This window comes from Mesitornis unicolor, unplaced genomic scaffold (assembly GCF_000695765.1).
Source record: "Mesitornis unicolor isolate BGI_N332 unplaced genomic scaffold, ASM69576v1 scaffold46335, whole genome shotgun sequence".
Classification (NCBI taxonomy): domain Eukaryota; kingdom Metazoa; phylum Chordata; class Aves; order Mesitornithiformes; family Mesitornithidae; genus Mesitornis; species Mesitornis unicolor.
Window position 1 is genome coordinate 8,743 of NW_010185685.1, and position 15,245 is coordinate 23,987.

The window sequence follows — 15,245 nt, forward strand, 5'->3', positions numbered from 1 at the left end:
AGCATCCCCTCGTCCTACCATGGACCCATCTCAGCTCTGTCTGTGTCACTTACCTGCTGAGGGAGCTGGGAGAGGGGGCAAATCCTGGCAGCTTGGGCTGTCTCCAGCTGCCTGACGTGTGTCCATGCCAGGCAGTGTGGTTCGTGGTGGTGCAAGCACTGACCTCTTGCTCATACACAGCCATGCTGCACCATGAATGCTAGAGCATCACTGGGAACTTTCACCCAGAGATGTTTATTTTGTAGCCTCTCAGTTTCCTGCAGCGACATCCCATCCTGCCTCTCCCTAGGGCAGTGGCTGGACTTGTACCCATGCTCTCCTGCCCATCCCGCTGCCTGGCTTTGCCATGGGCTGGGAGACAGGGGGCAGGATGCTCATCCTCATGCCTGCTTCACCTCTAACATCCCTGTCGCTGTTTTGTCCCACCACCCAAATCCTGTAGTTTGTCACTAGGCTTTTGTCCCCCTGGTTTCTGGGACCACAAGTTTGCTACAGCCCATGGGTGGTGCCAGTCCCCAGGCATCAGCTGCAGCTGGCAGTGACAGCAATGGGGTCTCTGTGGGCGGGTATTGCTCTCATATATACACATACACACATGTATAGGAAAGGGGCAGTGAGCAGCCTAATCCTGTATGTGATCAACAGGCATTTTTGGCAGCTAAGAGCTCTGGAGGAGATTGATTGAAATAAAGCGTGCCCTGACACTGCCGGAGACAGGCACCAGTGGAGGCTGCCCTGAAGAGAGGGAGCGGTGGGAAGCCAGGCAGGAGGAGGATGTTGGCGCTCAGCGCATTGCCTTTCCTGAAGCCTGTTCACCTGAGGTCCCCCCGAAGCTCGCGCAGGGGCCAGCGCCGCAGTGAGTTTCGCTGCCTCAGCCCCGAGGATGCCGTCAGCGTCTTCGAGATCGAGCGGGAAGGTAAGGGGCTGCCCTGGGAGGTCCTGCCTGGTGGCATTGGCTGCAGATGCTCTGTCCCTTCCCTCCACCAGTCCCTCAGGCTCCTCGGGGCACACACTGGTGGCAAAATCCCTGTGGGTGATAAGGGAGGGAGCCAGCAGCCATGACTTGTGGCCAGGCCACCACGAGCTCCCTGATGAGGTGGGGGAGGCTGTGATTAAGGAGGTGAAGAACCACATTCCCCAGCTCACCTGTGATGGGAGGCGATCTCAGAGCAGGAGCAGGGCAATGGGGAGCAGCTCTCCCAAAACAGCCCTGTCAAAGGCAAGGGGGAAGGTGGGAGGAAGGACATGCTCAGCCTCCTGTCAATGCACCCCCAGCAACCTCCCCTCATTCTCTTCCATCCCAGGCACCTCCAGCTCCTTCCACCCAGCCCATTTCTCCCTCCTCCCCAAAAGGTGAGGGCATGGGAGGATACCAGAAGGAAGAGTTCATCCCAGCACCCACTGCTGAAGCCCTGGGACCAGCAATGACAGCAGGGAGCAAGTCCCTGGCCCTGGGGGTACCTCTGAAGGAGCAGAGCTGCTCCTCAGAGCCATCCTGTCCCTTAGAGCGCCTTTAGGCCAAGCTGGCAGCAGGACACGTGCTGTCTCTCCCCACCACATCCCACTTTCCCTCCCTACCTCGGTGTTGGGGGAGTTTTTGGAGCTGGGAGTCCTTGGTCCCTCTCACCATGCTCACCTCTGTCCCTCTCCAGCCTTTATATCCGTCTCTGGGGACTGTCCTCTCCACCTGGACGAGATCCGCCACTTTCTGAACCTGTGCCCGGAGCTGTCCCTCGGCTGGTTTGAGGAGGGGCGGCTGGTAGCGTTCATCATTGGCTCCCTCTGGGACCAGGACAGGCTCAGCCAGGTAAGAGTCGGACCCAGTTCCTCCCAGCTCCTGTACTCGTAGAGGCACCTCTGGAACCCGGGGATGAGGACAGGCTCCTGGGAGCCCTGAGGCCACTCACTAATCTTCTCCTAAAACCAATTGCTATAGGGCTGCTCTGGTGGAAATTAACCTCCTCATTAGTTAATTTTACTGATGCTGTTAAAAAACATGCTCAGTAATTCCCCACAACATTCATTTCAAAATTAAAAAGCCTGCAGGGATGATGGGGGGGAGGCAAAGGGGGATGGCACCAGGACCCTTCTCCCTTTGGGGTACGATGTAGACCCCGTTTTTTAGGGTGGGGAGCCCAGACTCGTGCAGGATGGGCCCCCCTGGTGGCACTAACCCCCTGCTTCCCCCTCGCAGGCGGCGCTGACCCTGCACAAGCCACTGGGCACGGCCGTGCATATCCACGTCCTGGCTGTGCACCGCACCTTTCGGCAGCAGGGCAAGGGCTCCATCCTGATGTGGCGGTACCTGCAGTACCTGCGCTGCCTGCCCTTCGCCCGCCGCGCCCTGCTCATGTGCGAAGATTTCCTGGTGCCCTTCTACCAGAAGTGTGGTTTCGAGGCGCTGGGGCCCTGCCAGGTGACGGTGGGGGACATGGCCTTCGTTGAGATGCAGCATCCCGTGCGGGGACACGCCTTCATGCGCAGGAACAGTGGCTGCTGAGCCCGCTCCAGTCCGGCCCTCCTGAGGGGGCTGGAATTGACTGGGGCAGAGAGGGGATGGAAATAAATGGCTGTGACCCTTCTCCATCCTTGCCATGGCCCTGGCTACAGCTCCTCCCTCTGCCACATCTGCCTTCCAGCCAGGATCAGCTCGGTCCCATCCCGACCCCACAGGGCTGGGGACCGAAATCTCCAGCCTGGCCCCACCAGGAGCACTGACCCCCTGTGTCAGCAACCCTGGGGGGGCTGCAGGGACACAGGGATGGAAAAGCCTTGTCCTAAGAGCAGCTCAGGGGGCCTGCTGATTTAAGAGTGCTCACAGTCTTGTTTTGCTGAGACACCCAGCAGAGCCCATACATCCACGTCTCCAGCCCTGCACCCCCAACCAGCACCACCACCAGTGAAGTGTGCCATGGCCAAGCCCTCCCCCAGCAGCCACCCCCTGCCTGCAGACACCTTTCCAGACCCATTGGAGCACAACTTCAGTCCCCAGCTACCCCCAGCTGCACGTTACAAAGCCTCCCTGGGGGACCAGTCCAAACCAGTCCCCCTCCAGACCCTCAACTGGCCCAGGACAAGCCTTCTGCAAACGCCTTGGGCTGTTGTGAAGCAGCAAATAAAGATGTGGAGGTGGTTTTCTACGCAGCTTTTCTATGTGTGTTTCTGTCCAACACCAGCTGTCGCCTTGCCACAACATCCAGAGGGAGAGGACCATTTGGGAGCCATCCAACACCCCTTGGAGTGTCCCAGCTTTGGGGAAGATGGGGCAAATACATCCCTCGGTTATTCGATGAACGGTGGGATAGAGGCAGCGGTGTCTTTATCAGGTGCCATCACCAAAAGAACCAGGATCCCCTAGAAGTGCCGCATCCCCACACCCGAGAAGGGAGAAGAGGCCTTGTGTCTCATTAAATAAAGGTAGAAATTTATTAAGGGGAAGAAAAAACCCACAGCTTTTAAAAAAAAGTACCAAAAAGAGACAAATGAGGTGGTATCTGTCTTTGACTGGAGCAGCAACTGAAGGGACGGAGCAAGGCTGAAAACTGGCCCGTGGTGGAGGGAGGGACATGGAGGGGGACACAGAGGGTGGCTGCAGGTGCCACAGAGCTCCTGGGGTCACCTGGACAGCGGTTGTAGACAGAGGGAGCTGAGCTCCCAGCCCTTGAATACTCACCCCAGAACAGCCTGGCTATGGAGGTCCCACCTTCCCCCGTTTAACAGCGCTGACACCCACCAGCACCAAAGCAACACATACCAGGGACTGAAAAATACCTTCAAAGCTCAGCTCTGAACACCTCAGAGCTGCAGCACAGGCCCCAGAGAGCCCAAAGTGGGGGGAACCCTTGGCCTAAAGAGCTGCAGATAAAAAAAGTTCCCCTGCAAAAGAGGGGGTCATGTTCACAGTATGAGCTGCAGCACCCAGGGGCGTCAAGGCAGGACGGGGCCCTGGACAGGAACTGAGGCCCCTTGCCCCAGGCTTGGACTGTAGATGCACCAAAATCCCACTTCCCTCAGCCTTTTCCCCCATGCAGGCAGCAGCTGGGGTTGGTCCCCAGACCAGTTATGGCTTTTCAGAGCCGAAAGGCAGCCCCAAAGGGGTTGCAAGGCAGGGTGGCTCCAGCCCTGCTCCGCAATGCCTCCCCAGCATTTAACAGAGGTGACCCCAAACCCACCAGCCCTGGGGACGAAGCTGTGCCTGGGGTCTGCCCCATCTCAGAGCAGCCACTGTCTCTCACTGGCTGGTGAAGACCCAACCCCATGGAAACCATCACGGCCAGTGCCTTTCCCAGCCCCGTCCCCGCCGGCAGGGTCAGTGCAGGACCTGCTCCAGCTCGTACTTCTCGCAGAACTTGCTGGTGAAGGGCAGGCAGGTGAGATACTCCACCCAGCGCCAGTTCACCGGGTAGACATAGAGCCAGACCACCAGCGAGGCAAAGAGCCCCACGAAGACCAGCAAGGAGACGATGATCATGGCTCGCTTACGGTACTTGTCCACCGTGCCAAAGGTGATGTAAGGCAGGAAGGCGAAGGAGAGGAGGAGGCCGCTGAGAAAGCCGAAGAGGTGAGCGATGTTATCGATCCACGGCAAGAGGCCGCAGATGAAGAGAAAGAGGACGATGCCGAAGAGGTTGAGGAGGGCTTTCCAGGGCTTCTCCAGCACTTGCCAGCTCTGGAAGAGCTCCACGAAGAGGCAGGCCAGCAAGCCGAACTGGGACCCAGCGGGGCCCACCTGTGGGGATGGTCATGACCAGACCCTATGCACATCACCCCAGACACGTCACCGTGTCCCCAGGGGCTGTTTCCTCCCCTTGCAAAATGCATTTGGCTCCTGCATCCCTCCAAAGGTTGCACTATCATGGGGCAGCCACACTCACACTGGCACAGAAGGAAGCAGAGGAGAGCACACCAGCACTGTCTCGGGAAAGTTGGTGCTTTTGGTGACTCAGCAGCCGGGCAACATCACCCTGTCCCAGGCCACAGCCCCCCCAGCCCCGTCCTGAAGCACCCCGGGGGGATTAAGGCTCTTGGCCTGATCTCATTTAAAGCCCGGCAGCATTTCACTGGAACAGATTAGCCATCTGCCTGCTGGGGACGCCACACGCACACCGACACGTGGCGACGCGTGAGCCATGCAGCACGTGTGAACCCCACAAGTGGGGCAGACACATCCTCTTGCCTCCCAAAACTTGCCAGAGGCTGAGACTGCTGTGTTGCAGCCCCCTCCCCAAACCTCTGCTGGGGCAGGGGCGGGGAAGGACATCCTTTGGTCCCAGGGGATCTGGCTGGGTTTGGGGTGATGTGAGCAGCCCCCCCCCCAGCCCTCACCTCTGCCCTGTAGGGCAGGAAGATGGCACTGGCCAGATTGCCTGTGATGCCGCTGAGGATGAAGATGATGGAGATGCGATGCCAGCCCGCCAGCTTCTCCAGGTCCCTCAGCACCGTCATCTGGAATGTCACCGACACCAGACAGTGGATGATGCTGGGGGCAGAGACCCTGCATTAGAGACCCCTGCCCCACCGGAGCCCCTGCCCAGCCCTCCTGCCCACTGCCCCAGGCACAAGATGTCTCATAAAACACCCTCCACTGATACATGGGTGTCGCTGTACCCTGGGTGTTCTTCTCCCCTCTTCTCTCCCAACACATGTGGGATCACAGACCATATCCCAGTGGATACTCTGGTCTCAAGTCACTCCCACCCCCGAGGGGGCTGCAGCTCACCCGGCGTGCAGGAACAGGGACAGCCACAGGCGGTAGAACTGGTCGGGGACCTCTGGGTTGAGGAAAGGCAGGAGGCCGCACACCTCATCCAGGCAGTGCACCTGCAAAGGCAGAGGAGTTTGATGGGGTATGGGGCTCAGCCCCCATCCCAGAGCTGCAAGGAGCAACAGATGGGTCACAGAGGTGTGTGGCCAGTGTCAGTTGTGGGGGGTACCTTGGGTGGTGGGGTGCACTCATGCTGCCCAGGTCCTGAGGAGGGAGCAACCAAGCACCCCCAGTACCCCAGGAAACTCTGAAGGGCCACTTTCCTGCCCAGGATGAGCCTTTCCCAAGGACGCCAGTACCCCACACCAGCAAGGCAGCCATGCAGCAGAAGTCCAGCCAATAGCTGGGAAAGTCTGGGTGCTTTGCATCCCCTCTGCTCACACCCATCCCAACCACATCCCAGGATGCTATAAAGCCCTTTGGCACAGCAACGCGTGACCTGGCTGCTGGCACTGGGTGCTCCATCCCTCACCATGTGTCCCAGGCCCGCTCACCTGTGAGCAGAGTGTTGCCTCCTCATGGAAGTATCCGTGCATGAACTCGCAATACTCCCGTGTTGTGATCTCGCAGCTGGACAGAGGGCAGGCAGGGGGCTCGCTCAGGGCAGGGCTCGCTTCTCATTCCTCTCAGCATCCCCCTTGCTATGGGCAGCTGGTTCTGCCACCACCAAGCTTCCCATCCCCCCAGGGCTCCATAACCACCCTCTGCCCCTGGCACAGCTCCAGACACTGATGGGGCAGAGCAGGGAGCTGAGCCCAGGGCTCGCATTGCTGTGACCCACCTGCCCTTGGTGCCAATGCAGCAGGGCCTGCCCTTGATCTGGCAGTCCAGGTGGGCAAAGCCGGTGTGGTTGGTTTTGGTCTCGTAGGTGCAGATCTATAAGCAGAAGGGAGAGGAGCAATGGTCAGGCTCCCTCTGCAATCCCCCCTGCCCAGCTCAGCGCCTGCTGTGCCTCCATGGGGGCTGCTACCATGGTGCCACTGGGCTCTTACCGGCCACTTGGTGATATCGTCTGGCCACACATGGGGGGGGTTGGACGCTGGCTCCTCACATGTCCTGGTGGGAGGAGGAGGGTGAGGAGGGGTCAGGATGGGTCCTCTCCAGCACATCCCACCCCCAGAATAGCCTCCCCTTGACCCCAGGACCTGCTCCTTCCCCTGGCTTGGGAGGGATCCTGCACCATGGTGTCCTACACTGCCCCACAGCAGCACCTTCCACAGGCAAACCCTGCAGCACTCGACATCTGTGGGACAACCCCATTGATGTCCCCTTGCAGTATTGCCCATCCCACCTCATCCCATGGAGCAGGGCAGAGGCCAGCACGAGACAACAGCATCACCCATTGCTGCCTGTGTTTAGGACAGACCCCACCTCAGTTTCCCCACTGATTTCGTCTTCCTTATCACTCTCCTATGGTGTGTAAGAGCTCCCAGCCCCTTGCACAAGAGGATTCAAGGTACCCAAGCTGGAAATGCAGCACCTCTGCCGTGTCACCTCTCCCCAGCCATCACTCCTACCTGGGGTCCTGATGACACACGGCACCCGATGTCCGCTTCTCCCCCGAGCCCATGGCTGGTGCATTGGTGCCTGGCCACTTGATGAAGGTTGCCAGTGTCTCCTGCAGGGAGGACGGAGAGACTGAAGATGTGGCAGCAAACGCACCCAGCTCTGACCCCGCACACATCCTGCCCTGGTGCTGGGCAGGGTGGGGATGGTTTCCCCCTGTTCCCTAGGGATCCCCAGCATGCACCGAACAGTCCTGAGGCAGGGTCTGGATGCAGCCTGAGTTGTCGTTCTGGACACAGCAGCCAGAGCCGCGCTCCCGGTCCCGCTCGCGCTGGATGGGCCGCTACACCCGCCGATCCTTCCGGATGCAGGGGGAGAACTTGGCTCCCAGGTGGATCAGGTCGATCTGGGAGGGAGACACCTGTCCAGGGGCTGCTCCATGGCCCCCCAGCATGTCCCCTCCCTCCAGCTGCCCCTAGGGAGAGCTCAGCAGGGGCACGGACTCCCCACAGGCAATAACCCCAAATCTCTGTTACCCCAGTGTGGGGAAGGTGGGTGGAAAGGGGATAGGGTTTCTCCTGACCATCCCACTGTGATGCCGCAGCTCTGGGAAGCACCCCTGACCCCCAGCCCAGGCAGCAGGTCCCACAGGGATGGGATGGTCCCCAGCAGGCTGGGATGAGGGGTCAAGCTCTGCTCCCATGGAGAGGAACACCCCCAGGTCCCCCTACAGAGGCTGGGAGAGGGCAGAGCCCTGGGCAGGTGGTAGTGGTCCCACAGAGCCCTTACCGAGCTGGGCCCAATCCAGAAGTTTTCCTGCTGGATGTACTTGACGCTTTCGTAGACGCCCTTGTTCCTCAGCACCTGCAGAGCCAGGCCAGGGTCAGCTCCTGCTGAGGGGTCCGCTCAGGTGCAGCCCCTCCTCCTTCCACTCATAGGGGGCGGAGCAGCCCCTTTCATTTGAGAGGAAGGGCCTCTGCATCCTGCCAGCAATGCAAGAAGGAGAGGCAGACCCCCTTCCCTGGCTCCCTATTGGAGCCTCTCAAACAGCAGGAGCCAGCAAGCACCCCAAGACGGTCCCAGCCCTAGCAGGGCACACGGTGGCACAAGACTCTGGTAGACACAGTCCCTCCAGGAAGATGGGTACCTGCTCTTCTCTCCAGCCTGGGAACAATGCAAGTGGCTGCAGGTTCCCAGGATTAACACCAGCGGGAGGATCCCTGCTCTGGGGTGTTCAAAGCACCCCTGGACACCAGCCTTGCTTTCCCCAGCAGCCAGCTGGTTGCCATTTCACAGTCAGACTTGTTACCTGGGAGGGGACAGCCCCGGCCAGTAGCTCTTAAACTTACTAACTAAACTTACTAACTCTGTCGTCACGTGCTGGGCAAACCCGATGGGGGCGATGCCGTAGGTGCCGATGACCAGCAAGGTGATGAGGATGTGGACAAAGGTGACCCAGTACGTGAAATACGGCCTATGGAGGAAAGGACCCAAAATTGGAGCAGCTCAAGGATGGCTGGGCACAAGGACACTGCAGTGTGGCAGTGCCCAAGCCCTGACCCCCAAACATCAAGGAGGGGACACATTTGAATTACAGCTGGGGAGCCCTGAGAAGCCCTGTGCCCATCCCCATCCTGCCAGTCCCCCCTCACCGGTGGCTGTCGGTGATCTCCAGCTGCGACTGCACGATGCTGCTCAGGCTGCGGCGGTAGGTCCTGTTCAGCCACTTCCCCACCACACCCAGCCCGTAGTAGCGTTTCTTGCGGTCGAAGGCAAAGTGCTTCACTTTGGAAGCAATGCGCCTGCCTCGCCGGGGAGCCGAGTCAGCACTGGCTGAAGTAAGGCAGACGCCCTCCCGCCTGCAGAGAGAAAAACCCATCACATCTGTCAAAAGCTGAGAAATCCCCGATGTGTAACCCCATGGGTGCCTGGGATGAGGGTTCTGACACCTCTTGGCTTCATCCTCCTAGGAGCACGCTAGAAATGCCCAGGACCTTATGGCAGGGATGGCTGGGGACATTGTCCTGACAGTGGCAGGAGACCTGGGCAGCACTCGCTGAGAGCTGGTACTCACGGGGTGGGCTGCTCCACCTCAGGGGACACCCTGGCATCCTCTCCCACTGGGTGCATGCGTAAATACGTGGCCGATAGAGGTGGCGACTCGAAGACATCGTCAGGCATGGAGTACATCTCGTCATGCATGTCCATCTGGAAGGAGGATGGAAACATGTGCTGGATGTGTGCAACAGGTGAGAAACATCCCCCTGACTCAGTACACACATCACCAGCCTGAGTGGGGGCAATTCCCACCGACATCCCATTAACTGCATGTCACAGGGTGTGACACATCCCCACGTTGGCAGTCCCCACTCCAGCAGCTGCTGTGGAACGGTGCTTGCCTTACTGAAGAAGGACGAATCCAGTGTATCGGCAGCATCCACTATGTCCTCATCCATGAAGCTGGGGTACATGAAGCTCCTCTTGGTGGTTCTCTGCTTGGGAGCCAGTGGCTCCAGGACAGAGCGTCCCTTTGGCAGGGGAAGCAAATGAGGGTAAGAAACCAGAAGCCCTCCAATTTGATACTGGTTCCACAAACCCAGTACCAAGGCTTGCCCAGGGCTCCCCAGGGGCTAGAAAGCCACTAGAGAAGCTCCTCCTGCAGCAAGAGGTCTCTGGGTTCCTCAGCAGTGAAACCCAGAAGCTGCTTTTTTTCTAGGGATGCCGTGCAAGTTAGTTCCACTTTGGTGGCCCAGTTTTCACTAAAATTTCTCTGTTTAAGCAGAGCTCAGGTTAAAAAAACCACCAACATTCTCCCTCAAACCTGCCGCTGTGCACAGTGATCTCTGTGCAAAGTAAAAAGCCAAGAAGTAAAGATGATGGGCGAGGGACAGAGCTGAAATCCAAGTCAGGGAGAAGATGACATCCCCTCAGCTCCCCAAAACTCACGCGGAGAAGGGCCGCAGCTGCCTTGAAGCTCATGTGGGCGACCGACTCCCTCTTCCTGCGTGGCAGGTGGCCGTAGCCAGAGCGGATGCTGTTGAAGGACGCCAAGGAGACGACACCAGGGGTGAGCGGGGCCAGGACGTGGTGGGGTGTGTGGGGACGGTCGGTCTCATCAGGGTGGCGGAAGGGACGGCCCCTGGCCAGCGGGTCCACAATCTAGAAGAGGGAGAGGTGTCAGTGCTGGGAGAGCAAGGCTGGGAGCTAGACCCCACGCCCCGAGATCTACCTTGGGCATCTTGGCAGGTTTGGGTGACTCGGTGCCTTGGAAGGAAGGCACCTCCTGGCTGGGCAGCTCCATGTCGCGGTAGGCAGGCTTCAGCTTCCCATATCTCATGCTGCAGTGTTGCAAGCTCTTGCGTTGCCACTGCTGCCGCTTCCCCTCCCAGTCGCTGCTGACGCCAAACCATTGTGCCGTGCCCCTGGACAGAGGACAGATGTCACCCAGATGGTCCCCCCACCGTGGGTACCACCATCCCACCCTGACATCCCCTCTGGCAGGTGGTTTGGGTTGGAGTGTCTCAGCTCAGTGTGCGGCAGGGCGGTTTTGAGCTGGCTATGGGTTTGGGGGAAGGGATGCTGCAGGGGGGTCGCTGGCCTTTGGGTCTCTCTGGAAAGGTGATTCCATCGAGACTTGCACCTTGCACAGGGTGGTGCATCAGTTCTGGGCTGCAGCAGATGTCCAGCTCAAGGTGCTCATGAAGGTCCTACACAAACAGGGCTGAGAAGTTTCTCCAATGTACAAAACAGCTTGAATTAGCACTGAACAGTTCTGCTGCAGGATCATCCACAGGCAGACACGAGCAAGTCAAACATAAGCCACACAAAACCCTCCAAGGAGTTCCCTTCCAAGCTGTGACCCTCCATCCTCACGCCAAGTCCTCTGCCGGTACCCACAGCCACAACACCTCAATGGGAACTGAGGGACTCCTCTGGTGACCCAGCCACTGCCGGAGCCCACCCTACCCTCACGCTGCCACCCCCCGGTCCTCACTTGCGGATGCTCTGGGACAGGGAAGTTTGCCGGCGGAAGCCAGGCCGCCGCTCCGAGCCCTCGCATCCCTTGGAGCGGGGCTCCTGCAGGCTCTTGCTCTTTCGGTAGATGGGGACCTTGGAGGGCTGGAAGGCAGAATAGGGCATTAGGCACAGGACGGCTGCCCCCCAAGATGGCAGCCCCCCAGGGCCAGCACAGGATGGATGCAGCTCTTCATTACTCACCTCCTTGCGGGTGCCGTCCTCCTCTGCCTCCCGGGGGGGGATGACAATGGAGAGGTTGGGGGGCTTCTTGCTCTGCAGGCGGCTGCTGCTGGAGCGGCTGCCCCCGTTCTTGTCGCCAGCTGACATCTCGGGCTCGTGGTGGTCGGCAGGCTGGGGGTGTGCAAGGAGTCAGCAAGATGAGAATAAGTATCCCCCCGAGGAGCTCACGTGTGGGGAGAGGCTGGGTCCCAGCAGGAGATGGGGCCTCACCAGTGGGATCTCACCAGCCTCAGTCCCCCACACCACTGGCCATGCTGCTGAGCTCATCATCAGCCCAGCCACCGCATCCCTGACACCTGCACCCCCTCCCTGGGTTTGGGTGGACAGTGGTTCTATCTCCCACTCGCTCCCTGGCCACTGGGACCACTGGCACCACCCCTTCACCTGCTGGGAGCAGAGCAGGGGACAGAAAGGGTCAGAGCATTCCCATCACATGCTTGTGGGATGCCCAGGCTGCACTCCCCAACTCAGCAGGATGCTCCTGACCTGCTTGGCATGTGCATAGGAAACCTTGCAGGGGGTCCCTACAAGCCCTGGCTGGGCCCACAGAACACCACCGCGGCTCTCAGATAGAGGGAGACCGGTCCCCAAGGTTTAGTGCAGTGGTTTCCCTGCGTGTTAGGGTGCCCCTTGGGAGCGGAGATGCAGAACGCTCCCCCTCTGGCACGTGTGCGCACACACCAGGCTGCGAGACTGAATCCTACCCAGCACCACGTGCAGGGAGGTGGAAGCTTAACAGCCAAGAGGTGGTTAATTCCTCAAGCAATCCCCTCCCAAGGGTCCCTGCAGCCCGGCTCCATCAGGCAGGACCTCACAGGAAAGGTTAATTCCATCCAAGTGCACGGGAGCGAGTCCCAGATCCTATTAGGGGATATGGGGGCTCTCAAAGGGAGTCATGGACACCTCCAGTCTCTCCGCATTCCCATGGCCACGTGCCAGCACCCACAGGACTCGCACAGGTCTTGTGAGCATCCCTCGGCCCCTGGCACAGCCATGGCAGTGGGGATGGTGCCACCTGCCACGCTTACCCCGCCTCGCGTGCACTGAGCCCTGCCACGGGCTGGGCATGAGGACTGGTATCCCCAAGGGATCTGCTCCCAAGAGGAGATGGGAACTGGGTCTCTCCACCCAAGGGGGACGGCAGAGTCCCCTGAGGGGACCAGGTGTCCCACTGGTGCTTCTCTGCTGCCAACCACCACCACCACCGAGTTGGAGCTCAGAGTCCAACAGCACTGCTGGCTGCAAAAACCCAGCTCGACTCATGGGCCTGGCCCCTCTCTCTGCCCAGGACCCTAAGAACCAGCACAGCCATACAGCCTCATACCCTGCTCTGCTCTCAGTGGGTAAGGGTGCTGAAGCAGAGAGCTGGGTCACCAAGACCCACCCTGACCTCTACTGCAACAGGGTTCCCCCCTCCACAGCAGGTGCTTGAGCAGGAGGCAGGCACAGGAGCACTTCCACAGCTCCCCCATCACAATCTTCCCCAGCATCCCAGCACAACGCTTGCTCATCCTCACAGGCACCAAAGCAGCACCCATGGGTGCTGCTGGCAGCTCAGCTGCTGACTCACCCCTCGCTGCCATCAGGCACCAAAGCTGGGAGCAACCAGGCCCCCAAATTTCTCCTGGGGGCTCTGTCAGTGTTGCACCCCACTGGGGTCTCCCACCTCATAAGAGTGGCAGGGATCCCACGCAGCGCGTCTCGATGACAAACACAAGTGGTGGCCTTCCTCTTCCTCTGTCCTTCATGCACGGGAGCCCTGGAGCATGGCCAAACTCCTCCTGCTCGCCTGGTAGGGAGAGACGCTGCAATGAAAACCCACGCGAGGGAAAGCAAAGGGCTGCAGGAGCATCCTGAGGTAAGGGAGAGCTGAGCTCAATACTCTTTGGCCCTGGGGACAAGGCTGCCAGGGACACAGACCGGGTGGCAGAAGGAGGAAAAGCTGCCGTTCGCAGCAATGCATCTTGCTCTGTGGCAGGGAAACTGCATGGGGCAGGTGGGGAGATTTCACCCACTGCTGCCAGGCGAAGCTCTGGGAAAGCTGGAACCTGCCAAGAGCAGGCGAGAGGCACAAGTGCCTGGCCGAGGTATTTAAGAGCTGCTCAGCTGGGAGAACGTCAGCCAGGCAGTCCAGCCGTGTAGCGGCCCAGGGGTACGTAATGGGAGGCATGCAGCTGCGATGTGGGAACGACCTTGAGTGCTTGAAAATAGAAACCTAGCAGAGGAGTAAAGAAGATAAAGACTACACTGAACACAACAAAATAGACTGGAGACGGAGAAATTTCAACCCATTATATATTAGCTTAGCCGGGGTGGGTAGCACGTGCAGCCAATTAGGAGTCAGATTAAACACAGAATCCTGGAAATGTATAAAAACCATGCTTTGTGTGTAATAAAATGACTATCAGAGCATCATATTGGTGTGCTGTAGTCCGTTCCTTGCATGGACCCCAACACAGCCGCAGCAAGCAAAACTTTCCATTCCACTGGTGAGCTGGAGACGCTGTTTGTTTTCCTCCCCGGGCAGCCGGCAACGGGCTGGAGATGCCAGCTGCTGCTGAGAGCCGGGGATGGGAACACGGCAGAGCTGGAGCCAGCCCTGGGACACCCTCATCCTCCTCCACCCATTGGGAATGGCTCTCTGGTAGGGCCTGACGCAGACAGAAGCACAGAAACTGGAGCCAAACGGCATCATTCAGAGGTGCAAGAGGAGGTGGTGCTGTTGCACAGCCCCACTCTTACACCCCGCCCCAAAACCCCATCCCTTATTGCTCCCATCACAGCCCTTGGCAAGGACCCCCATGATTCTTGGTGAAGCAGGTTCACAGTGCAGTTAAAAGCCCAGCCCTGGTCCCCACCAGCACGGGCAGGGGAACAGATTCAGCCTCCCTGGAGCCACGGGTGAGGTGATGCAGCTCCAGGGGGCCTGGCACAGCCCGGCAGGCACCTGCTGTCCCGGTCACGCAGTGTGGCTGGAGCAGTTTTCACGGCTCTGTGCATTAACGTAATATTTGGCACTGCAAGAGGAAGGAGGAGGGTAGCAGCCCCCGAGGGCTGAAGTCCCCATGGCCACATGGGTTGGGGGCAGCAGCCATCCCCAAGGACAGATCCTGATCTACAAGAAGTTTTGTGCCATACCAGACAGAGAAATCCCCCGGGGACAGTGCTGGGAAGGCATTTCCCAGCTCCTCACGTGCTCAGCACTGGCACCCAACCCCTCAGGCACTGGCACCACTCTTGCCCAGTGCATTCGGCATGAGAACAGCCCAGCCGGCGCCTCAGACCAAACCCACGATGAGCTCAGCCCCCTGGGTCCCCTTCACCCCTGCCCGCCCCGGGGACTCAGGGCTGTGCCACTGGGAGCATTGCTCTGTCCGGCAGCCCCGGCACCAGTGGCTCCATCTGCAGGGCACAGCCTTGTGCTGGTGGCTGCAGGTCCCCAGAGAGCCTCAGCCCTGTCGCCATCGGGGTGGTCATAGTGGCTCCGTCCCGGGGACAGGAAAGGGAAGTGAAAGGCGACTGCTGAGCTGGTGTAGGGGACAGCTGTGGGAATGCCCTGCTGTGGGGACAAGGTGGTGACAGCAGTGGGGGGATGATGGACGTGGGACTCTGGACTCATGAGCACAATCCAAGCTTGGTAGCAGCTGCACTTCAGCTGGAAAAGGGGTCTAAGAACAGCACGGTGTCACTTCAGACTGGAAAAGTTCTCCAGGGAGAG

At 59.4% G+C, this 15,245-nt stretch overlaps 2 protein-coding genes across 2 annotated transcripts; one reads left to right on the forward strand and one right to left on the reverse strand.

Annotated features, from left to right (window-relative positions):
- Positions 1-774: 774 nt before the first annotated feature.
- On the forward strand, positions 775-2,500 carry AANAT (aralkylamine N-acetyltransferase). The gene is made up of 3 exons (XM_010184917.1): positions 775-916; positions 1,653-1,807; positions 2,195-2,500. Exons 1-3 carry the CDS (start codon positions 775-777, stop codon positions 2,498-2,500), a joined length of 603 nt encoding a protein of 200 aa, XP_010183219.1.
- A 1,809-nt stretch (positions 2,501-4,309) lies between these two features.
- On the reverse strand, positions 4,310-11,614 carry RHBDF2 (rhomboid 5 homolog 2 (Drosophila)). Its single transcript, XM_010184918.1, is given in 17 exon segments — positions 4,310-4,729; positions 5,326-5,479; positions 5,720-5,820; positions 6,259-6,334; positions 6,546-6,640; positions 6,757-6,820; positions 7,282-7,382; positions 7,515-7,676; positions 8,060-8,134; positions 8,633-8,744; positions 8,923-9,122; positions 9,362-9,478; positions 9,661-9,798; positions 10,217-10,429; positions 10,500-10,692; positions 11,265-11,389; positions 11,489-11,614. Coding segments are annotated over 17 exon segments (2,472 nt in total).
- Positions 11,615-15,245: the final 3,631 nt, after the last annotated feature.

Excerpts from the sequence above, each read along its gene's own strand:
- AANAT (XM_010184917.1), top strand. The coding sequence starts at position 775 with ATGTTGGCGCTCAGCGCATTGCCTTTCCTGAAGCCTGTTCACCTGAGG. Across the intron at positions 917-1,652 it reads CTTCGAGATCGAGCGGGAAG|CCTTTATATCCGTCTCTGGG; the intron begins GTAAGGGGCTGC and ends GTCCCTCTCCAG. Across the intron at positions 1,808-2,194 it reads ACCAGGACAGGCTCAGCCAG|GCGGCGCTGACCCTGCACAA; the intron begins GTAAGAGTCGGA and ends TCCCCCTCGCAG.